Here is a 25,699-nt window from a genome sequence, read left to right on the forward strand (position 1 = left end):
GTCTCCTCTTTCTTTTTCTATGCGTATACTAGTAGATACTAGTAGAATGTCCAGAAACTAAATAAAAGTGTAGATAAATCTGTACCCTGATAATCTAAGCACATTGTCAGCACATGACATCTCACGCAGCACTAGAGGAATCATGAAGTGTCTGCTTAGAGAGGCTCTGCTTCCACTCTGGAATTTTGCTCTATCACTGAGTTATAGGAATTAAAACAGCAATAAAACTGAGTAAAATTGTAAAATAATGGGTTGAAAATTATCTTTAATGTGTAAACATCACCAGGGGATTAAAATTTGAGAAGTTTATTTCGTGGGAAAACCCCTTTAATGTTCATGACATGCTAGACTGAAGTGTGACTTGTTTGGAAGGGTTGAAAAAAAAAAGAAACAACCTTCTAAAGGTCAGAGGTTTTTTTATTGACCGATCCATAAAACCATTGTATATGTGTATGTATATATAAATATATATCTGTTCATTATCTCCTTAGCAGTTACACCTACGACCTTAAACGAGGAGCAGTCATCAGCATTTCTCCAAAGCAATGCAGAAAATGGAGAATCAATTGCACACTCTCCACGGATTGTAACATTTTCCCCAGATTTACCTATCAATAGGTAAATGTTGATTTTCTCAATTTAGAACTTTTGAATAGTTTGTTTCTGTATTCCTGTATTTGACATAAAATGTCTTTCTGGCTTTTAGCAAAGAGCAGCAACCAAATGAAAATGGTTTACGTACACCGAATAATAATTTTGAAGAGATTATAAATATACCACTTGGATCTAAACCAATGAAACTTGAATCTCTAAACAATGAAGGGAACAGTATGGAAGGACTTCCGCCTCTGAATCCACTTATCGCTTTTGAAGTTGATAATGTGCAAACACCACAAACAGCAGGTACAGTAATAATATCCGTCTGTTTTGTAGAATTACGGTAATACTAACATTAATAAATAATTGAACTGCAACCAAAACTGTTGTGAAAAAGACATCCTCTTTAAAGGACACCTGTCATGGGGTCTCTGTCACTAGTCCTGTCACCACTACCTGTTGGAGCAGCTCACAAGGATCCCAGTACCAGCCCAGCCCAGCCCTTATCTAGTCAATTCATACATTAATCATTGTAAAATCATCTTTTTATTATGTAAATGAGGCTGGTCACATGGAGAGAGAGAAAGTGATGTAATCGCTGTTATCCCTCCCATCTCCTCCCCCTGCTTGAGGCGGCTGCCCACGAGTTCACAATGTGGAAAAGTTGTAACCCCTGCCAGGGAGTTGCCCGAGGAAGATTGGGCGGAGCTACCAGGGCCTCCACCCTGCACCAATCGCCATCTACTATAAAGTGACAGGCTCTGAAACGCCCGGAGGCTAGCCGTTGCCAAGAATACTGTCTGCCAAAGCCCAGGAGGAAAACCAGGATAGTACAGGATCGTAGTTTGTGAAGAGTCCCCCAGGGATATGTCTGACCCATTTTTACATCTTATAAAAATCTGCAATGTAACATAGATTGTGGGGTGTTGGGGCAAGGAGCTCCAATACTTCCACTGCATCTGGGTGAGGCAGGACAGGAGTGTCTGCAAAAAGAAGGGGCTAGGAGGAAATAGCAAAGAAAGAGGGAAGGATGAGGAGGTTGGAAGACTCACAGATGGGAGAGTAGCTAGAACTGAGCCAAAAGAAAAGGAAATTCTGCCCTTGGTGCACATATCTAATGGGCAAAATGAAAGTTAATTTCCTAAGGTGAGTCCGTAGGATGGAAGCACACCTTGGGATCTCTACAGTGGTAGGACAATCAAGGAATATGAGATCACAACCCCGGGCCCCTATGCTGACAGAGGACAGGCTGATGAAACGAGGGTCAGCACTGTGGGTGCATATTAGAAACTCATGAGACCATAAAAACTTCCTGACCACTGCCTCTTTGGCCAAAAATGTTAAGGTATGTAAGATGCCTCCCACTGATTGGCCATCCAAGATGGCGGGGCCCATGGAATGGTAAGTTAGGTTCTGCGGTCGGGTTTGACCGGGGCACGTAACAGGTTAACTGTTGGGATCGAGGTTTACTGCATGTGGTCCTAAATTTACATTGCAACCGAGCAAAGTGTTTAGTTTGCTCTATAAGTGAGACATGTTTTCACATAATTTAAAGGAAATCTAGCATTAGATTTCATGTGTTATAACCCAAACACACCTTGAGACTGCTGTAGCTATACTGATGCTGAAGCATATTTTGTTTAATCCCTGAGCTGAGTGGTTTTGCTGAAAAAACAATTCAGGACCTTGGGAAAGCTGGGTGCTGCTGGCTACCCCATAAACACATTACACTTGAAGCTTCCTAGGGCATTCAAGGTATGTTTGGTTTATAATGCATGAAATCAAATTGTAGATTTTCTTTAATGCTATGTTTAGACAGCAGTATTTTGCATCAGCATTTTTATGCCAAAACCAGGAGCAGAGAGGAAGTATAATGTAAAGAGTTGTACTCCTGTGTAAAAATTTGGATCCACTGTTGGTGTTGGCATATAAATACTGATGCAAAATACTTTGTAGATATTTGCATTTAGAATAATAACATATGCAGTTAAATTTTTAGTCCTGTCATAGCATTGAGTAGCACAAGAAAACTTTGAAACAAATCTTTGTGATTTCTTTGCACATATTTTCTTTTTCTTTTAATTTCCAGAGGTCATTTGAAACTGAGGTTTAGAAATGTCTGAAAGCCCCAGGAATTTGTCTGAAAATCAAAACTGGAATATTGTTTTTGAATTTTTGGGACATTTCTTACTCAGACGGAATTCTTACCAGCATCCGGACTGCAGCTCTAGGGTAATATGGACAGGAGGGCGTTAAGCAGCCTTTTCCATAAAATTGTGCTGCCTGCGCATGTTTTATTCTGAAGTTTTTACCTAACTGAACGGAAGAAAAAAAACCTGGAAGTGTTGAGGTGGATTGTGAAACTTTTTGGGGGAGTACCCAGTTTTAAACGTAAATTGTTTAACCTGATAATCTTTTACACTGTATATGTTTAATACTTGAAAATACCCTCATAGCTCTACATGTAGGGCTAGGGAGCGGTGTCATTTAAGCCAGGTGGTTTAAATATTATTGCTGAGAACTCCATTTAAAGGGGCTTTAATGTATAGGCTACTGTATCAGATTCTCTGACTTGTAAGTACTCATCTCATCGCTTGGTTGACATGATCGTAATCTGATTAACAAGTACAAATTTAGTAGCTACAATTATTTTATTTTTTTTTATTTTTCATTTACCCAATACCCCCAAAGTAAAATTATACCTGATTTTACCATACTTGAATATTTGTTGTACAATAACAAAAGTTTAAAAGAAAAATATCTATATTGTAAGTATGTCTGCTTGATTATATATGTTTCTTTGCCTTACTAAATTCTTATACACAAATGGAAGAGTCTATACATTTATGGGTGGATAGAAAGAAGTAATTAGTATAACTTTGCTCGTTTCAGAGCAGAAAATATTGAATTATCATTTTTACTTGTTGGTAATGGTGTCTCCACTTGTCTCACACACTTTCTCATTTGAATGTTGATGTTTTGTCTGTTGGCTGAAGGTCTGTAATTGTGCACTTTAAAAGAGTAATAATCCACTATAAATATTCTAAATCTTTAACCTAAAGATGCCCTTTGCTGGTGGTTGATGTCTGAGATGGCACACACAGACCCACCCAGCCAAGCACCAGATAGGGGCACCTTCAGCTTAGAGCACTCTTTTGGCTACAGGGTTTGTACACTAAAGAATCCTTAATTCTAATATGTAATAATAAATTGAGTTAATATCTTTATGATGAATATATGAAAAAAAACACTAGGGCTCACCTTTTATACACAGGGTCATAGAGTGAATTTGGTTTGGCTTTTGTTTGTCCTTTTCATGTACATAGACATTATATTTAATGCTGAAATCATGTAGTTTTTCTTTTACTCTATATAGCATGTCATTAATAAATATGTTTGCAGTAATTTTAATTGAGTTTAATTGAGTTTAATTGTGTTTTCCTTTGTTAGCTCATCATATTCAATGAGAACTGTATTTGGCAAAACCAGGAGACAACAAGGTTTCAGTTTAATATTTAATCACTCGATAAAATTTTCCACAGGTTCACAGTTTGACCATATCAATATTTAAGGTTACAGTACATTGGGAATAAACACAAAGTAATAAAACAGGTATAAAATGCAAAACGGTAAAACATAAAATCTGTTCCTAAACGAAATCTACACTAGAGGCTATAATAAATAAAAAGGAAGAATGTGTTTGGAAGATGTAGTTAAGGTTTGAAATGTCACTTTTTACCAGAACAGTTTGTTGGTTTCTAATCAAAGACAATAGATTCACTGTGAGATGAGGTGTCAATTCTTGTATCTTATCCTCCTGAAGGAATGTGCTTGGAGGGTTTGTGTTCTGCTAATTTACTTTTAGGAGGATGCACCAACACTTAAGATCCACATCACTAAATATCTTCCCTACCTGGAAAATTAAAACACTACACAGAACAGTCAGTAGGCTCATTGCTGCGAGTCCCACTAGCCAGAACAATGTAAACATAATATAGGGACTGGTTACCAATCATTCATTCAAGTTTAAGTTATCTGTCTGACTTATGGTCCGTTTGAGTAGTGCATGGGTCGCTTCTGTTTGCTGACGGATTTCCTCAAGCTGTTCTTTAAGTCTGCTTTGACCGATAGCCACAGAAAATTTAGGATCTGGAAAAAAAAAAAAAAGTGTTTAAAATAAAACAGTAGTCAAACTTGTCTCAAGCCTATAACAGACAATAGAAAGATCCAGGGCAGGCACACCCGGAAGCCAGGGAATGTAGTAAATCAAAGTGAAGATATAAATACAGCCACTGGCAGGATTATTGAGTTACTTTCTGATCCTCAGCCATATAAAGCAGACACAAACCTTGTGCATGAGCAGGAAGTCAATTCCTCTGGTCATTTCTATGAAAACCTTGAAAAGTGATCCAGTTATTGAGAGCCAAAACCAGGTGAGGCAACTACAGCTAGTTAAGGTATAATGGATAGAAATGCACCTGCTCTGCATGTTTGACTACTCATGGGAGTGGCTCATAACTGATGCAAACAACGTTCAAGGCCCCAGAACCTTCTACAAAAATGAGATGATGTGTAGAAAACCACATAGTAGACATTTGGTGAATGTTAGTTATCAAGTTTGTTTTTGCTGTTATGACTATGTGTAGAAAAAGTAGAACATTTTGAATTTCGAAAATCGCTAATTTTTCCAAATTTTAACCAAATATCTGATTTTCTCATATATAAAAACGCAACACATACCACCAAAATTTTTTCAACTAACATTTTGAAACTATTGGAAAATCACTTGGATATGTTAAATCGTTCCAAAGTTATAACCACTTATAGTGACGCGGGGCAGATTTTTAAAAAATGAGCCGTGTCAGGAAGATGAAAAGTGGCTTCGGCGTTAAGGTCAGTTTGTAATTCACACAACTACAACAATGTTTCTGGAGACAAGTAGGTAAAGCAACACAGCATACCTTCACTTAGAGAGCACAGGGTGGAAATAGCCATCTGCTGGAATCGGAGTTCTGGGTGGCTAAGGTAACACGTGAGGTAGTCTTGGACTTCTTCCTTAAAATATTTCAAATTTGAAGCACCTATACCACAAAATCAAAAGAAAGATTAGACTTTTATTCCTCTTACAGTAAAAATAAAAAGAGTTGCATAACCACAACCACAGGGGCCATATTAAATGCAATTCCAGATTTCTTCCAGAAAATGAGCAGAATAATTGTGATTAGTAAATTTATAGAATGTTGTTGCATGGATTTAAAAGGTGGACCATCTTCTTGGATTCCTTGCACAGTATAAGCAGCATATATGGGCATGAGTAGTGCTGAAGTCTTATTGCACGATGTTTAAACTTAACCCCAAACTGCTGCTGCACTTTGGTTCAAACTGTACCTCCTTGTGGCACCACTGAATATTCTGTGCTGTGACACACAGAGGGGGTACTAGGGTTGGGGATATATGCAGTTAAGTAGTTCTAAAAGGATTTGTTATGGCTTTCACAGTGTGGTCTAAATTAATTTATTTTTGTTATGTCAAACAAATCACATATTGTAAGGAAAAGGCTGAAGTCTCAGAGGTTTTTCTATTCGCACGTTTAGTATGAATAGTAATAAGAAAGTTGTGCTCCAGGAATTGCAACGGTTTAAAGGTTTTCTGGCGCTCAAGCTTTGATCAACCCCAGACTTCACTTGTTAAGATGTCACTTTCATAGATAACACACATTTATCACATTGGTAGTCCTACAGTTTTACTTGCTATAAATAGTAGGAGGCCACTTTCTAGTGCCTCATACATATTCATTGGAAGGGGGTATTAAATGTTTTAAGCTGGATACAATTTTATTAAATCATAACATAAATGTACATTACATTTATATAAAGTACAATATACAAAAAGCATAGTTGCATGTAAACGAGCCCTCCACCCACCAACCCTGATTGCACAAGACAGCATCGGCTCCAGTGGATGGAATAGTTTGGGTGATGATTGTGATATCTGATAATACCCCTCACAATATGGCATTTAAACAGACTGGAGCCCATCAATTCTTATATCTTCAGCGGGAATGGCATGAAGACAAACCAAGGAGGCCCCTCCCTACCCTTTAGTTCCTTTATGTAATAGAGATATGGTTCACAGCAGTGGACATGAGGGTAAGCCAGGGAGCCATCCAAATGACAAGAAACTTTAACGCCCCTCTCTTTATATATGGCCCTTTCTAATCCAATATAGTTGTTTAACCAATTCCGCTGTTCTGTGATATTAGGGATAGTGGGCTGGATCCAATGGGATGCAATTAGCTTGCATGCAAGCTGGACACAATTAAAGGGTTTAAAAGTACATTACCGGAATGTGACAGATTTCTTATAACAGTGGCAGATTTAAAGGAGAGATCTTTGTTTTCCAAGTTCATTGCCATCCTCACCAGACACTTGATGGGTGATTCACCCTTCCTTTCATACAGATATTTCAGTGTGAACTCTGCAAAATGATGAGCCTTGTTATTTCTTAATTTACAGTACATGGTCACATTTTTGCAGTCAATAAGCACTATATCCTGCAATTCTCACTCTGGGCACTTTGTATGTACATCACAGACAGGATTACCATACATAACACCTTTACAGAAAGCATCAATAAATAAATTACTAACAGATGTCACAACTTTGTTATACCCATCTACACAGTCTGGTGCTGGCTATGGAGTGTTTTCTAGACATGGCTCTATTGCTACTTATGGCCATGTAGCTGCTGAAAAATATAGTACTGGATGCGGTTACTGAAGCTCCTATAATCATGTGCTAATAATAGAAGAAAATAAAACTAGAAACTAAAAGCAAATTAGAAATAGGTGATATATAATGTAATCTGATTACAACACATTCAGGAATTTTGTTGTGACCAATTTTCTGGTCTCTGTTAATATCTATAATGTCAGCCTTCATTGCAGTAAAGTGTGTTAATACAATATATGTAAATATGGTGCGCTAAGCACACCAAATCTATGCTGCAATGTGAGAATAGACTGAGATGAAACATGTGAAAAAACCAACCATGCTTAGTTAGCTCTGCGAGGCATTCTACAACAAAGCCTATCGATTCCTCATCATTCATTGGGTCAAGAAGTGAAAGCAGTAATTCTTCAAAGCACTGGCTTCTCACAAGGACCTGACGGGAAAAAAAAATAAAAAATTATGTTCTCAAAATGCAATGATTGCCCTCTTTTTACACAATAAAGGTTACAACCAGCATTTATCACCTACCCACATGTGTCTATTACTGTCAGCCTTCTAGACAATGATTGGAGGGGTAGTAAATTTGCTGAGCATCACCACTCCAACAGGGAGCTCAAGACACCCTTCTTATGATCAGTGTGGAGACCCACATGACTTTTCTAATGTATCCCATGGATAGGTGGTAAATAGGTAAAAAAAAAAAAAAAAAAAAAAAATCTGTCCGGTAGTCTGGGTCCCTCAATATTGTAATGAAAAGGGCAAAATTGTAAACCCCCCCCCCCCCCATTAGGAAATGTGACACTATTTTAATATTAACTGAATGAGAATATAACTAAAGGCTTCAGGAGAGTGCATATTGTGCTGGGAGCAGGCGATTCCCCAGTGGGCCTACAGCCCCCAATACATAGTCTCTCAATGACGCAGTGCACTCACAGGACAACATCTAGGGCACGGAAACGCCAACCTCCCACATTAAAGTTGTAACTGCTAGGGCTCCTCATAAAAACTTGCATAAACTAGTACTACACAGAAGCTGCTACTGAGAAAAATAGGCATCTTATTCTTTTCCAAATTATGTCAACTGATATTATTAGCATGTAGTTGTACAAGGGCAACTTTAGGAAACTCTCATATTTGTCTCATAGCTACTACAAGTCTTTTCAGAATCTAAAATATAAAACACACCTATAACAAACAAACCAAGATCACTACTACTGCCTGATCCCCATAAGTAGTTCTTATTAATAGGAAACCACATACCTCTACGGCACCGGCTCGGCATATATTCTCCATAATGCAGGATGTATGAATAATAACCACATGATTTGCTCTTTCCATCTGCATCAGAATAGCTAAATGTTGTAGCATGTCTTTACACACGAACGCATCCTGAGGGGAAAAAAAAAAAAATAGGATGGATGGATCCCAGCAGCAGAAGAACCACGGTAAAACATACTTAATGGGAAATGTAACAATAACCGACTTCACCAAACAGAACTTTACCCAGACAGTTGCTTATTACCTTTTCCATGTCAGCCTGGCTGCAGCCAACATAGGTTGCATGCTCTCCATCACTACAAGCCCTCAGTAAAGAGGACTCCAAATAGAGTGAGGGTTAAGTGTGTCCCTAAGCCCTAAGTGTGTTATGGTGGCTTAGAGACACTCCATAGAAAGCACATCTTTAATACGAGTCAAGAGTTTTAGAGGAGATGCTAACTGATAACCCTCTCCAGAAATCTTTCTATCGTGGACCAGAAACTGGCTATTGCGGCCAACAACCTAAATATGTGATGTTGGAAGCACTGTCTGGCTGACAAAGCCCACAGACATCAGTGATTGCGGGGTTAAGGATATGAAGCAGTATGGTAGTAGTTCACTGGAATCTTCTAGCAATTATCTGCGTAGAGAAGGGGAATTATTTACGTACAAGGAGTTGGTGAATGTCAGAGGTCCTTTCATGGTAGTGCAATGTAAGCAGATATATTCAAATGGGGTAAGGTCTTTGATAGTGGATGAGCCCACAATCTCCATTTCTCAGGGTAGTATGTAAATGCAGCAGTGGCTAAACTTTCCAAAAAGCTGACCTTAGCTTTTGGCATTCCCTTACTGTCCTGCATGACATTTGATGACATAACAGTATTATGAGGTACTTCTAAGGAGGTGGGGGTGCTTTCTATTTTAAGTTTCTTGGGCTATTTTTCAAATTTTATACATACCACTGCTGGCCACTAGAGGGAACAGCATCTATATATTTTACTATGTAACCATTTGTATTCTATGCCTTGGTCTGATAAAGGACTTTTGATGATGCCAAAATTGGGGAGGGTTAGGTACTGATCTTACATAGTAGTGCCATCTCATTTTTATTTACAAGACTGTTTCAGGATCATACTGTACCTCCAGTTTACATAGATGGCGTTTCTCATAATATACCAATGCATAATTGATATGCTTTGATTAAAGACATTTTAGAGCTTTTTTCAATCCTACCATGTAAAAATTTTGCAGGACCTAATTTACCATTTATGAGGCTTAGAGTCTGTTCACATGAAAGACAAAAATAAATAAATAAATTTTATTATATATAAATAGATATTAAAAATATAAAATAAATTTATTTATTTTACTTGCCCACTGAAATGTGCTGGCAGTGTAGTAAGGATAAGAAACACATATATAGCAAATAGTTACCAAATTTCTTGGAGGATGGGACAAGGTGCACAGAAGAGTAACGGAAGCTTGACGGACATCTTTATTGCTAGAATTCAGCAGAGCCGGGAATAAAGGCATGAAGTCTATATTGAGAAGGTGACCCCGAACTTCAGCTTTAAAAGACACACAAATTGACAGAATAAACAATTAAAAATGTATTTTGCACAAACGATGTCGCTGATAATTTGTTTAGTATATTTGTTCCCAACAGTTTAAATACAGCGGCTAAACTCCAGGTGTAAATGTGAGCCACAAAAAGTAGACAAAACACTGAAGGAATTAGATCCTGCTCATAGTAACTTATAAACAAATAAAAACTCTTACCATTTGAAGCTAGGTTATTCAAACAAAGACACGCCTGGCTCGAGACCTGTTGTTAAAAAAAATGAAAGTAAAATGTCAGAAGGAAGGAAATAACACAGGCAAATGGGTTACAATTTTGAAATTTCTGTTTACACTGCTACAGGTTAACCCCTTCCCGCCGATGCCTTATTTTGTTTTTGCATTTTCATTTTTCACTCCCCACCTTCAAAAATCTATAACTTTTTTATTTTTCCATGTATAGAGCTGTGTGACGGCTTGTTTTCTGCGTAACAAATTACACTTCAAAATGGTGGTATTTAATATTCCATGCCGTGTACTGGGAAGCAAGAAAAAAAAATTCCAAATGCAGTGAAACTGGTGAAAAAACTCATTCGTGATGTATTCTTGTAGGTTTGGATTTTACGGATTTCACTGTACGCCCCAAATTACATGTCTACTTTTTTCTTTGGGTCGGTAGATTAAAGGGATACCAAATTTGTATAGGTTTTATAATGTTTTCATACATTTACAAAAATGAAAAGCTCCTTTACAAAAAAAAAAAAAATTGGGGGGGGGGGGGGGGGGATTTTGCCATCTTCTGGCGCTACTAACTTTTTTTTTTTTTACAGAGCTTTGGGAGGTGTCGTTTTTTGCAACTTTTGATGATTACAATGTTATTATTTTCAGGACTGTACGACCTTTTGATCACTTTTTAGAGAATTAAATTTTTTTTTTTTAAATGGCATAAAAATGCAATCTTCGACTTTGGGCGCTATTTTCCGTTACAGGGTTAGACGCAGTGAAAAACTTATTTTGATAGATCTGGCATTTTCGGATGCGACAATACCTAATGTGTTTATGATTTTTACTGTTTATTTATGTCAGTTCTAGGGAAAAGGGGGTGATTTGAGTTTATTTATATTTTTATACTTTTAACTTTTTTTATTTTTACTATTTTTCAGGCTCCCTAGGGTACTTTAACCCTCGGTTGTCTAATCCATCCTAGCATATACTGCCGTAATACAGTACAGACCTAAAGCTGTCATGGCGAGGCATCACTGCTCCCCGATGACGTCACGGGGAGCAACGATCCTTGGCAAGATGGCAGCATCCATGCGCCGCCATCTTTTTGAAGCCGCTGCCAGCTTCATTGGCAATCAGCGGGAAAACACCCGTGATCGGTGCTGGCACCAATCACGGGTGTTACCGGAAAGCCTTTGCTGCAACATGTTAAAGGTTTTGGACTCCTGAGCTCAAGGTTTAACCCCTTAAGGACGCAGCCATTTTACAGCTTAAGGCTCAGCCCCATTTTTTGGATTCTGACATGCGTCGCTTTATATGGTTATAACTTTTGAACACTGTTCCTTATCAAAACGATTCTGAGATTGTTTTTTCCCCATGCTGTACTTCACTTAAGGCTACATTCACACGATGTATGCCCGCCGTACCGTAGTACGGCGGGCATACATAGGAAGATATAGGAAGATATGGCGCACGGCGCCGTAATATGGGAAAAGATAGGACATGTGCACGTGTGGTGCACCATACTGCTCCCGTACAGGGTTGTGAGCCCATAGAAGTGTATGGGGGGCGTATATCGTATATACGTCCCCCATACATGTGTGTGAATGTAGCCTTAGTGGCAAATGTAGGCTGATAATTTTGTAAATAAACACAAAACTTAAAAACATTTGTTGAAAAGTTTGCCAACGTTCATTTAACCCTAAAATTTACACATTTCCAAAAGATAAAAAGACGTTGCTTGTTTTATGGGCGCAGGAGGGACCTGCAGCTGCCCGGATTTTAGTTTCCTCATTGGCTCTGTGGGCTATAAAACTTTAGCTTTTTAATTATTGGGGCCATGTGATGGCTTTTTTTTTTGCAGGATGAGATGCCTTTTCCAGTGTTACCATTTTTTTTGGTTTGCCAAATAAATCCCTAGTCTGAGGAAAAATCTATAATTTTTGCAGCGATGTCTTCTAAATGGCATAACATTTTTACTTTTTTGGCTACAGAGCTGGTTGATGGCTTGTTTTTTTGCAGGACATGTTGTACTTTGCAACAGTATGTACATATGTTTTTTGATCAGTTTTATTGCATTTTTTGTGGGATTAAATAGGTAAAAAAAATATATAATTTGACGGGTTTTTTACGGTGTTTATTGTACAGGTTCAATATTTACTTTTATTCTATAGGTTGTTACGGATGTGGTGATACTATATATATGGGGATTGTGTTAGGATTTAGACTTTTTGTGCATTATGTATGTCTCTTTATAGGTTTTTGGGGCTTATGGGCATTTTTATTGATTTATTTATTTTTTAGTGAATAACTTTATTTCTTCCACCTTTCTTCCCCACCGCATGGGGTTAAGCCCCCCCCAAAGGCAAGTTAAATGCTGTGGTAGCGCTGACCACGGCATCTAACAGGCATCTAACCCGCAATCAAAGCCCACTCCGACCACGGGTGCTACTTGGGGATGTCAGCGGTAGATTACCGGTGACAATCCGTGACTCCCGATGCCGGTCTGGCTCTGATGCAGAGCCGAACCGGCATCGACTCAGCGCTGTACTGGTACGGAGCTGATCGCTAATAGCAGGGGCTCGCACAGAACTAGTACTGGTCATCTCATCCTCCTGTATTTAATATACGCCACCCAGCATTGTGAAGAGTAATCCTTCCCCTCTTTGTAGGGATTTTAAGCAGCCGCACGCATGGATGGAGTAGGTGTATGAACTATGAACAAAATGTTTTATGTATAAATAATACATTTTTTATTTATTTTACACAATTTTTTTTTTTCAAGAAACAAATAACATTGAGTTTTTGCACTACTTGTAATGTTATAGATTTTTCAGTCATTGTCTGGTGCAGTGTCACTGACTTGGCTGTGAACAATTTATAGACTTCTTATAAATTTCTGAATTAAACTTGATGATTAATGTGGCTTGCTTAAGGCTGTCTAGTCTCATTTTACACCAACTATTTGTTGGCTTAGTTAACACAAAAATTAATAAATGTGAAAATTTAGGTGCACTTGCATAGTATGTGGTGTATGTTCATGCAACATTTACCTTTTGAACGGTAGAAGACATCAGAGAGACCAGCATTCGAAGCAAGAACTTGTCCCCGATGGCGAGCATGGCTTTATGGTACTCTGAATTAGCAGCAATGTTACCCAAAGAAGCACAGCTATAGTACTGGAATAAGTGAGAGAATTTATTTCATCATTTCATGCAACTACCGTAATTATTACATTCTTTAAAATTAAAGATACTTTAAGTAAGGTTTTTTTAGAGCTGTGTGCAGATAATGACTGGTGACTATGCCGTTTGCCGACACTGAGCCAGCAGGGAGATACTTTTAAAAGTTGATAGAAGTGAGTGGAAGCAGTAATGTTATTATAACAGCAGATTGGGAATAAAATGTTAAAAATGTTATGGGCACCTGTCATTAGGTGAAAATGTGAAATCCTGATGATCTGTTCTAATATATATCTCAGTACATAATACCATAGTGCTTAGTAGTTATAAACTTTAAACCTTTCATCTGCTTTTCTTTAGAAAACTATGGACTATTTAGTCCATAGACAATGGGGCACATTTAGTGCAGTGAGTACTATGCACACTTTTCCTGTGTGCAGAGTGTGCTAGATCCAGGATTTCTGGTGCACGTTCTTCATGAATCTTGCGCCCCCTTACTGCACCAATTTTTTTTGCGGGCATCTTACAAATAGGACGTGCAACACATTTCTCTCAGACTTTACATGTTAAATGTGGTCCACGGTCCGACTGAGCACTGGAACACCCATTTCAGGGCAGAAACTTATGTCGCATGAAGCATAGTACAGCTGAGCCACAAAATGGTCACATGCAACACAGATGTGGTGCAAGTCCACCAGAAAACTGACGCACGAAGCATAGTAAATGTGTATCATACCATACCAATATAGAGACTTGCAATGCCCATGTAGTGGCAAAAAATGCAAAGAAAGCAACAAAATTTACATATACCCCATTAAGGCTCCAAGGAGTGCCCTAAAGTCCACACATTGCTATATTTTTCTGAAATACGGCCAAAGAATTTCCAGGTATATATTGGAGGGCAATGCTTTTTGATGCCTACCAATACACAATATATAACCTACAGCATTTTTCGCCTCCTGCCTAACAAGACTTTATTCTATGGACATACTATTTTTGCTGCTCTCTGTATTAAGGTGTCCCAAGGTGGGAGATGGCTGGGATATTCAAAAGATTTATGGAATAGCTCATAGTTTAGATTCTCAATGGTGTCAATCTGTTTTATTAACTTGCATAGCCAGGTTAAAATTGTAATTTAAGCCCTTCTTACTGGGTCGGATTTGAAAGTTGGAAGCAATGTTCCCCCATGTACTAATAATTACAATAAACAAAATTTACAGTTCTAATAATGTTATGTTATGTTACGTTACAATAGATATTAATATGCAAGTCTAATAGTGACCACTAATAATAGACTTTTTATACAATATTTTTAAAGCTGCAGTCAGCAAGCACAGAATAAGAACACTGCATTCAGATTTATGAAAAGGCCAAATTTGGCAGCAGTGCTCCAAAGGTCATAGAACTGTCCCAAGATGCGGCCTAATAAATGCCCCCCACTGACTTTCAATTTGGAGCAACAGCCACTTTATTCTAACATGTAAATAAAGCATGAGGGTGGCCTTTTTTTAGCATTTACACTTCTGAGTCTGAAGTTAAACCTATTGTTTACACTACTACTTAGCATCTGCAAGAGATAACTGTGATCCTCACAGACACATTCATGTTACAATCAGCAGAAACAATGAGCATCCTGTATACTAATTAGATTCATTTCATCCAAACATGTGTCCATTCCCATAACCCTCCAGCTATGGCTCATGTAAATTAAACATATAGAACATATTTTAAGGGTTTTGTTATCCCTAAACCTATACGTCTTATAAATGTGGTGTCAGCATTAGTCACACTAACAGAGCTTTACCAATAAATTTAAGGGGTTGGCCACTTTTCAATAAATCTGTTCCATTAGCAAGAAAGAAAAGATATTTTCAAGTTGAAAAGATACTTCAACTTAAACTATTCTAGTGTGCCTGCTTTATCCAGAACCACAGGTTCAAACATTTTACCTGGGTCACCATCTAACCCGGCATAGTTTTTTTTGGACATGGTAGCATCATTCTGCTTCGGATCTAGGCTGAGAATGACAGTTATGCGCTACGTATTATAGAAGTATTTAGTTGTGCCTCTGGATTACCCTTACAAAGCTGTTTATCAAGTGGTGTAGTAATTGGCAGTATGGAATAGGTGGACACCAGAAATGACTACAACTTATTCACCACCCAACATTGAGCACAATGACACACTCTTGTAAATAGGAGATACACCTAAAATGTTCTTTGATCCCTTTTGCATTCTTTAGAACTCTGATGGCATTTTTTTTTTGTTGTGATCACACCTTAATTCCTTCACAACATGCCAAGTACAAAGAGCAACCATGGCCTGGATCTAGCAACAATGCAAATCCTTTATACATGTTGCTCACATGTTCTAGACAAGTCAATATCAAACAATGCACATAGAGAACTTCTTTATTTTTCCATCTTTTTACTTTTTTTTTTTTTTTTTAAAGGAACAAAAACAGCACCAATAGTTACAAAATAAAATAATTTCCAACTTAGGGGCAAAACAGACAGATACGGTAGATGTTAGAAACTAAAATTGGCTGTCAGTTTAAAGGATAATGACCGATGTACAGTAAACAAACAATAAATGGGACTGAAACATGTCTTAACATCATTAGCACATTATGAAGGATATCGGGAGTTATACAAGTGAAATCTACCATCACAATCAATCATGAGAAACCAGGGACACTTACTTACATACTGAGGCACCATGACTGTAATAATCTTACATTTGTTATCCATGGCCTCCTTCCTCCTAAAAATCAACTTTAAAAATGTTGCTTATCTGAGGCTGTTACCTGAGCCCCTCCATAATGCAGCTTCACAGGCTGGAGTAAGTGCCTCCTGTTTATCATGCTTGATTTTGAAGGTAGATTTCCTTTATAAATTCTGTTATAATAATATGTTAACGTAATCTTTCGTGAGATGTAGTGTTTGTTAGACAAAAACTAAGTACCCATCCCTTCAAAGCAAGCAGAATAATTTTATTTTTTCCAATGGTAGCCAAAGGACTGTAAAGGCTGCGCTTCAGTCTTATGCTTCTAGCCTTAAAGTCTCTTGAAGGACCAGAGCTTATGACTGGGGTCGTTCACAGACTGACCACAGTACTGAGGACGGGAAGCATCGTAGCAATATAAGATACAATGAGTCCCTTTCCCCACAGAACAACAGTGCCAAACTGTATTCATGAATCAAAGTGACTTGAATAAGGCCCTCTGGTATAGTCCACATCTGAGGCATTACAGGCAAATTAATGTTGATGATATCATACAAGGTAGAACTAAACAATTGTCTGTTTAACTATCACTTTGCAGATGCAACATCCACGTTTAGGTCCAAATTTCATAATGTGAGAAGGAAGGCTTCCAAGAACATTTAATCATTACAAAGACAAGAAAAGGATAAAACACACGCCACTGGAAACTAACATACTGCTTGCTATCTGGCAGGATAAAGTCCATTTATCCTTTATTTGATTAAGTATTTCTTCTGCCCAGCAAATAGCAACCTATTGATCAACAAGAAGCTTCTTGACAACATAAAGTGCACCACTGAAAGTAATGAGCACACATATACAGAGCTGAGCCTAGATACCCGCCTTTATACATGACTTTATTTCTAGTTGCTTGGGTTCATGTATAATCTTTGTCTGGGCTAAACATTAGGACACTACAGGTGCAGTTTACCGATATAATCTCTGACTTTTCTACCTGAATGACCTTTTCTCGGAATGTAAAGAAATACTTTAGTAGTAATTAATCTATAAATCCATTAGGATCTGCCAGACCTTTTGCTCAGTCGGGTGTACATGTTACCAGTCACTTATTTACCGACATTGATACCTCTATGACATCTGTTGCAGAGGTTCAGATAATATTTGTGGTATCTTCCTCTACAGCCGGCTTTTTTTTCTAACATATTGCTATATTCAGCCAACACAGACTAAATGTGTATTAAAAGTTGGCAGAGCATGCAGCTTTCGGATGACAATACATAAGAAAGTACAAAGTTCAGAGGCAATTAAACTGCTCTAGTGACCTGGATGTAAACACTACAAAATCCAATGGAGGCAATTCTACAGACAAGTATTCATAATTTTTAGGAATTTTACATGCCAATATACAGTACAATAAAAATCTAAAAAGACTGAAGAATTTCTAACACTGTATATTTTACAAGTTTTATATATACATGAATATATATATTTTACATAAATATATTTTACATATTCCACAGTCTCTAGATTCATCACCATACATAATGGTTCAAATACCTGGATTTCCGCATCTGCTGACTGTAGGAGGAGGGTAAGGACTGGCAGTGCTCCCTCATGGCACATTATGCTTTTGATCCTCTCTGTAAACATATAACATATGGTATATTACCACCATACTCGCAAATAACACGTTTAACTATATAAATTATTAAGAAATTTTACTATTGTTACTATGGTCTACCGAATCAAAACATTTACAATTAAAAGAGTTGTCTCAATGGGAAGTGCCATCTGCGACGAGACAGAAACCATGAATGTAGAGATGTTGCTTAAATAGAAATGGCATTAATGTAAATTTAAGTAAATATTTGTACAATAACCTGATCGAGTCAAGTTCAGAATCGCTCCCACTGCATTCTGTTGCACCCTGGGATCATAGGACTTTGCCAACGTAAGCAGAGGCATAAACCCTCCAGTAAGACCAATGGTCTCACAATTGTATTCTGGAAAGAAGAGAATATATATTAGAGAAAAATAAATAAATAAAAATATTTATTGAAGGCAATTTAAAATCCTCACCTGATATAGCCAAAGTCATGATGCAAGCACAGGAATTACATTGTATTGCTGAATCACCAGACTCCAGCATCTCCAGTATTGGTTCAAGTAGCCCCACGTGGACCACTTGCTCTTTATTCACTGTAAGGAGAGATTACGTTATATATTCTTTAAGCAAAAAGACATGAAATATTGTGTTGTACAAATAAGTCCATCGCTTTAATTAAACCATTTTAAACAGTTTTTATTTATTTTTAAAAAGGGGGTCTACTGTTCCATACATTCTACGACTACCCTCATCTGCCTAGCTTCTGGCAGTGTGTTCAATGCTAAAGTTGTAGGGTCCTAAATACAGGCAGTCCCCGGGTTACATACAAGATAGGGTCTGGAGGTTTGTTCTTAAGTTGAATTTGTATGTAAGTCGAAACTGTATATTTTATAATGGAAGTTCTAGACAATTTTTTTTCTTTTGCCCCAGTGACAATTGGAGTTTCAAAATTTTTGGTGTAATTGGACCAAGGATTATCAATAAAGCTTCATTACAGGCATCTTACAGCTGATCATTGCAGTCTGGGACTATAGTAAAGCATCCAGAGAGCTTCACCAGAGGTCACAGTGGGCAGAGGGGTCCGTCTGTAACTATGGGTTGTCTGTAAGTCGGGTGTCCTTAAGTAGGGGACCGCCTGTATATACACACATTCCTACTACTTCATATTAAAAACAATATTTTTAAGAATGAGATGTTTATCAGACCAGTCAACTACCAAATGTGTTTGGGAGTCTATAAGAGTGGCTCTACTACAGAGGAATGAAAAGAACTGGGCATCTAAAAATGTGTTATGTCCCAAGTATACAAGGTCTCAAGGTCAGCACTAAATACTGTTACTAGAGCTCAGAAAATAGAATAAAGCAACTACGGATCTACATAATCTACAGATTGGTGTCAAGGTCCTTTTACATAATTATTTGTAACTTACCATTTCCTTGAAGCAGAAAGTTAACAAGCGATAAAGACGACATCTGCTGAACCTCCAAGTCACTGGATTGCAGCAATGGCAGGTATGGCTCCAGCAACTTTGGTGGCAGCTGGGTAGTCACTATAGATAAAATAATTTTAGAGAAAAAAAAAAAAAAGTATTATAAACATCATGTATGGAGGTAACAGTCTGTCAATGTAATCAGCTACAATTTACAAAGGCTAAATGTTTAATCTAAATATAACAACATGTGACCAAAAAATAATTCTTTACTTTTCATATCCCTGTTTGATGTTGCACATGTTTTCCTGCTGATATTCACTGCAATGTCAAATAATGAGGCTTCAAGCAGACGTGCCTTATCTAAATGTGCGCCAAAACTTATTCACAAATCGAACTATGCTATAAATTTAACAGCATATACATTGGGAAGGACTTTATGAAGGTAAGGATTCTTTTTCACTTATATTTTTGTTAAAATTCAGTAAGTTCATACTACCTTGTACCATGCATGGTATGACATGTGGACCATCTGATGGTTTGATGACGGAAACATTTACATGCAAGTAGATAGTCCTACATTTCCATGAATGAAAGACTAACACATTTCATCATGTGCAGGGTTATTTCATGTATTTAGATTGAGGGCCTACATGAAGCCACTAAAACATACCAGAAATAATATCAGCGGAAAAGCATAAGTATCAGTAAACATATTCGGATGTATATGCTACATAGTTACTTACTGTTCTGACTTATATGCAAGTAGTACAGTGCAGCAGAGTGTTGGAGTTCAGTGCTTTCTGAAAAAGCAACGGTCATCAGTGCATCCAGGGTCTCTTTACTCGGGGGCCATTCTTTAGGTCCTGAAAAATAAAATAAATATAGAATTGTGACCCGCTTGAAGGGCATTTGTCAAATATTTAAATTTATTTACATTAGTTTAACTATTGAATTACACTATATAGCTTTTAAATAGTCTCCAGATACAATAAAAGACTGCAGTCATTCACCCAGAGACTAGGGTACAAAATAATATAAAAAAAATTTAAATTACAAAAATGGGTTAATGGTGGAGAGTAACAGATCATGTTCATGGCTAGAAAAACAGCAAATAAAATTGCAGAAATATAAGCAGCTGAGGCTCCCTTCCCATGACGAGTTTCCATTGCGTTTTGAAAAAGCGCATCCCCAGTCCCATAGTTGTTTGTCACCTAAACCCATGTGTATTGTAAGTAGCAACATTATGTGTAGGATTGTTAATCATTAGTATTAATGTTAACCCCTTACCGCACCATGATGTTTCCCAACTTCACGTAGCTGTTAAGGATGTATAATGAGGACTCATGGGCTGGACCCTTCTTCATACATACTAGGCGTTTGCGGCATAAGGCAGCAAACACAACTGTTAACACCAGCGATAAATGCTGGCACCTGTGATGCCTTTGGCTGGCACCAATCCACTCCTACTGGAGTCTCTGTGAAACTATGAGGCCAGAAATTCTGCAAGATCTGTACCAGGCTCGGTGTGTAAGAGTCAGAGACCATTTTGATAGTAGGAATACAATGAACATTGTGGCATCATCATGCTATGTGGGTGTTTTTCAGCTGCAGGGACAGGATGAATGCGGCCAAGTGCAGAGATATACTGGATGAAAACCTCTTCCAGAGTGCTCTGGACCTCAGACTGGGCTGAAGGTTCACCTTTCCACAAGACAAAGAGCCTAAGCGCACAGCTACAATAACAAAGTAGTGGCTTCAGAACAACTCTGTGACCATTCTCGACTGGCCCAGCCAGATCCCTGACCTAAACCCAATTGAGCATCTCTGGAGAGACTTGAAAATGGCTTCCATCAACGTTCACCATCCAACCTGAGGAAACTGGAGATGATATGCAAGAAAGAATGGCAGAGGATCACCAAATCCAAGTGTGAAAAACGTGTTGCAACATTCCCAAGACTACTCAAAAGGTGCTTCTACTCAATACTAAGCAAAGGGTCTGAATACTTATCACCATGTGATATTTCAGTTCTTCTTGTATAATAAATTAGCAAAAATATGTACCATTCCGTTTGTTCTGTCAACATGGGGCGTAGAGTGAACATCAACGAACGAAAGAAAAAAAAAAGTGCAATAAAACAAAGAGTGAAAAATGTAAAGGGTTCTTCTGAATACTTTCCGTACCCACCATATCTTAGAACTGCTAGAGTAATAAGGAAAACTATATTCATAGGCCACCGGTACAGACTACCGGCTGCCTCGTCAACCCCCTGGCACCACGTGATCACCCCGTTCCCTCTGTCTCTCTCCTTAGCTGCTGCAATCATACTCAATTGCGATTGTTAAAGGGTCAAACTGCCAAGCAAGGAGCAATCTCCCTGCTGGACAGAGGCAGCATGGATCAGGCTGTATGAAAAAGATGCAGATTGAGTTGGCACAGACAGTGCCAGCGTGATCACGAGGACAAAATAAATTGTACAAATGCGGGAACGGGACACTAATTTAGACAATATACAGGTGGTCCCCTACTTAACAACACTCGACTTACATACGACCCCTAGTTACAAACGGACCACCGGATATTAGTAATTTATTGTACTTTAGTCCTAGGCTACAATAAATAGCTATAACAGTTATCACAGGCATATGTAATGAAGCTTTAGTGTTAATCCTGATTCTTATGACAACCCAACATTTTTAAAATCCAATTGCCACAGAGATCAAAAAAAAAAAGTTCTGTCTGGGATTACAATGATAAAATATACAGTTCCGACTTACATACAAATTCAACTTAAGAACAAATCTACAGACCCTATCTTGTATGTAACCCGGGGACTGTCTGTATTTCTGCCAAGGTCTTTACCAGTTAATGTAGTCTTATCACTAAAAGATGCCCCATTTATGTGGGAGTTGTAGTTATGGAAATTGAGGAGTCACGAGGTTTGGCTTACAGTCTGTAAGACCTTGGCTTACAGTATTTACATCCCGATTTTTGCATGAAAATCCCCCATATACTGCAGTATGGTACATTGGAAGTACCACAAGAAGATTGCACAAAATGCCTTTTTTCATAAATTTCACTTTCATTTGGAATTTATTTACAGCTTTCCAGTACACGGCATGGTATATGAAATACCATCACTCAGAAGTACAATATGTTAAACAGAAATCAAGCCCTCATATACTTCTGTACACGGATATATTAAGGTGGGGAGTGATAAATGAAACTCAAAAGTTAAAAACACTGTGGTGTTAAAGAGTTAAAAGGCAAAACATGTTGCTACTAACATATTGCAATGCAAATGCATAATGTGAATGCAGGCTTAAGGTGCTGCCACATGTCACGTTCTTGGTCCGTTTTTAAACGAACTGAAAACGCATCCGTTTTTGTATGTTAACCATGCGTTTGGCTGGTTTGCATCAGTTTATCTTCATTTCTAGAAGTGTAGGCACAAGTGAAATGGATTAAAAGCAGCCAAACGCATGGTAAACATACAAATATACTCCCTGCCTTTCACATTACATGAAACACAACGTGTGAACGGAGGCTGAGAGTCTGCTACATTTAAAAACACACACACACCTACACATCATCTGCAACAGTTTGTTAGTTTGCATTTAAATACACTATAGGGGGGGCTGTATATAAACTGGAGAGGGGGCTTTATGTAGACAGTGGTGAAGGGGGGGGGGTTCAATGCTGTAAATAAACTGTGGAGTGGGGGCGGCACTTAAATAGACATGGGGGTGGGGGGGATATATAAATAGACTGGGGGGGGGGGGGGTACTCCATGTAAACAAGCTGCAGGAGGACTGTTTATAGACCGCGGGTGGCTGTGTACAAATAGACTGTGTAAGTGACTGTAGTATCTTTAAAAGGGTGCAGTGTGGAGATAAGACAATTGGTGGCAATTTCAGCAGTAATGGCCACAGAAGTTGTACAGTCTTCTTCCTGATGGAACAGATCGTATCCTTTGGGATACTAGATGACAGTAATGTCTGTGTCACTGACTGATGTTAGTGTGCAAGTTATTAGTAATGCTGCCAGCCTTTTCTGATCATAGTGTTGGGGCACTTTGTAAAGATTAAAAAAAAAAAAAAAATAATGTAAAAGTGCAGAGGACTCTTATAAAGCGCCAAGTGCTCCTGGTGGCATAGATAATAGTGGGGTTGATGTCCAATTACATATACAACAAGAATAGTGTGAAATAGTCCATCTGCTGTAATCCATAGTGCATGGGAAAAAAAAAACCTTCCCGCCATAAGTGTATCATAGATTGCTCCTAAAGTGTTAGATAATGTGCATTTGCCAGGCCCTAAAGGTCTATGAAGGAGTATCTTTAGGATGGGGGTTTTCTAGTAATGATGAAACTAAAGGTATTGCAGCATCCTAGCTGGGGTGCAGGCAGACTCAGGGAGGAATGAGTAGCTAAAATATAGATCTAGTGTCTGGCAGTTTAAAAGGATCACTCAGCCTCCTATCCCAGAGTAGTGAGTGAGCATAGCTGTTGGAATTATTTTAGCCTTTGGAAGTAAAGAAGAGTGTTTTTATTTCCTGACAAACAATAGTGTTTATTTTTAACTCTGGTAAAGAAAACATACAAAACATTGACCCCATAGTAGCTGCTTTGTCAGCTTCCCCTGGCTGTTACGCCCAACAGCTGAGAGGTCTCATCCCTACTGATAAGAAGCAGCTAGAGATCAGGAAAATTGCAAATCCATTCTACATTTTTGTATGACATCCAAGGTTATTTCTACTGTCCACATGAAGCAGAATTAAGTTTCATACCATTACTATGTAGTTACATTAAGCACTGAGTGTACAGCATCACACAAACAATTTGATGCCACTGCCTGTATTTGGTATGTGCTGTAACTTCATACAGGACATCAGCCTACTACTGTGACATCACCATCTGCATTATCCCTGCACTGTATTATTTCTGTGCTGTGACTTCATTCTGCACACTATCCTTAAGGGACATTGTCCCTGAAAGCCAATCCTACTTCCTGCGCTTGCACATTACTGTCTACGAAAAAAAAAAAATCTTAAGTTCTGAACTTTCTGTTAAATATGTCCAGAGTCAAGTGTTTCTATTGGACTCCATTATTTCTTTTTCTTATTTAGTACATTGCAAAGTTGCAGGATTGACCAATATATGTTCTTTGTCTGCACAAAACTAAAGCATTTTAAGGGATTATACAAGAATAGACTGAGGAGTAAAGCATTTCCAGACATGAATAACAGTATAACCTATACATATATCGAGAGATGTACCTAAAATTGGAGGTGACTGACCAAATGGGTGAATATTAGGTTATTTATATTTCCATTTTTATGGGGCTTCTACAAGTCAAAGCCTTATCACACTTTATAGAATACACATTTTCAATGTGATCTAATCTGTACACATGGAAAAAACCTGTGGCTATAATAGGTAAAGGTCATCCACTTCACAAATGCTTCTAGCTATCAACACTATCAGTGCTAGCAGTATAGCAATTCCATAGGATGATCAGCCGTGTGTGAAGTTTAGAACCAGGTTCATAAAATGTTACCAAACATATCAAGCAAAAATTTAACTAATTCTAACATACAAGAAGACAATAAAGCTTAAAATGGAAACATCCCCATCCAATGCTGTTAAAATGGCTGTGGCTGCAGCCTCCAATTCTGGGGGAGGTAAATGAGAAGCCAGCCATCTTTAATTGTCATATGTAAATATACAACATCTGGAGGATTCAGCACCAGAATATTTCATCATTATACAATAGAAAGACACAAATACTGCCATATCCTTCTAGACATCAGCACCTCGCTGTGTGTGTCTCCTCTGGTTCCATTGTATGTCAGTGCTGATTCCTAGATAAAGATGTCTGCCCCGTGAGCCTATATTAAGCCGTCCCTCACAGGTGAATCCACACGTGTGGCGCCCTTCCCCCCGTGTTGTGTGGCCATTACCTATCTCCAGGTGCTTGAGGAACTCCTCGGCAGCCTCCCTCTCGTGCTGGGGGAGCACGGGCTCGTAGAGCTGCTTCACTTTGGTCTTCCTGGAGGTCAGGCAGCAGCACTCCCTGAGCTCAGCCGCTAGCTCCTTGATGCGCTCCGCTACCCTGGAAGCCGTACTCCGGACAAAGTTCCCAAAATCCTGCAGCAGCTGCGCACACCTCTCGCACAGGCGCCCCATTCTGCTGCTGCTGGTGGTGAGTGGAGGAGAAGACTGAAGCGGAGACGACCGTGTGCACACGCTATACCGCCGGCAGCACTGCTTTTTCCAGTCACCGATACATGAGCGGCCGAGCAGCTCACATCATCCGCAGACAAAGAGGAGTGAAGTCACCGGAGCCCTCCGCAGTAGGACAACCACAGCAGCACACAGTGATGTAATGCGCG

The 25,699-nt window shown here is 38.5% G+C and overlaps 2 protein-coding genes across 11 annotated transcripts in view; one reads left to right on the plus strand and one right to left on the minus strand.

The window, feature by feature from the left end:
* Positions 1-4,008, plus strand: part of MAP7 (microtubule associated protein 7) — an 84,754-nt gene extending 80,746 nt beyond the window's left edge. For 9 of the 10 annotated variants that reach the window (XM_072141452.1, XM_072141448.1, XM_072141450.1 and 6 more), the window contains 3 exons: positions 492-618; positions 707-903; positions 2,687-4,008. In XM_072141452.1, coding sequence (XP_071997553.1) covers positions 492-618; positions 707-903; positions 2,687-2,697 — 335 coding nt within the window. In that variant the 3' untranslated portion in view covers positions 2,698-4,008. The remainder of the gene's footprint in view (positions 1-491; positions 619-706; positions 904-2,686) is intronic. The other variant, XM_072141449.1, reaches the window with a different exon arrangement.
* Positions 4,009-4,098: 90 nt separating this feature from the next.
* LOC140121631 (uncharacterized) lies at positions 4,099-25,699 on the minus strand. Its single transcript, XM_072141458.1, has 14 exons — positions 25,268-25,699; positions 20,052-20,171; positions 19,306-19,425; positions 18,350-18,469; positions 18,151-18,273; positions 17,828-17,910; positions 13,418-13,543; positions 10,365-10,410; positions 10,020-10,153; positions 8,589-8,717; positions 7,647-7,761; positions 6,940-7,074; positions 5,559-5,678; positions 4,099-4,746 (listed from the first exon to the last, which is right to left on the minus strand). Exons 1-14 carry the CDS (start codon positions 25,491-25,493, stop codon positions 4,610-4,612), a joined length of 1,734 nt encoding a protein of 577 aa, XP_071997559.1. The 5' UTR covers positions 25,494-25,699; the 3' UTR covers positions 4,099-4,609.

The sequence above is a fragment of the Engystomops pustulosus genome, chromosome 3 (assembly GCF_040894005.1).
Source record: "Engystomops pustulosus chromosome 3, aEngPut4.maternal, whole genome shotgun sequence".
Classification (NCBI taxonomy): Eukaryota; Metazoa; Chordata; class Amphibia; order Anura; family Leptodactylidae; genus Engystomops; species Engystomops pustulosus.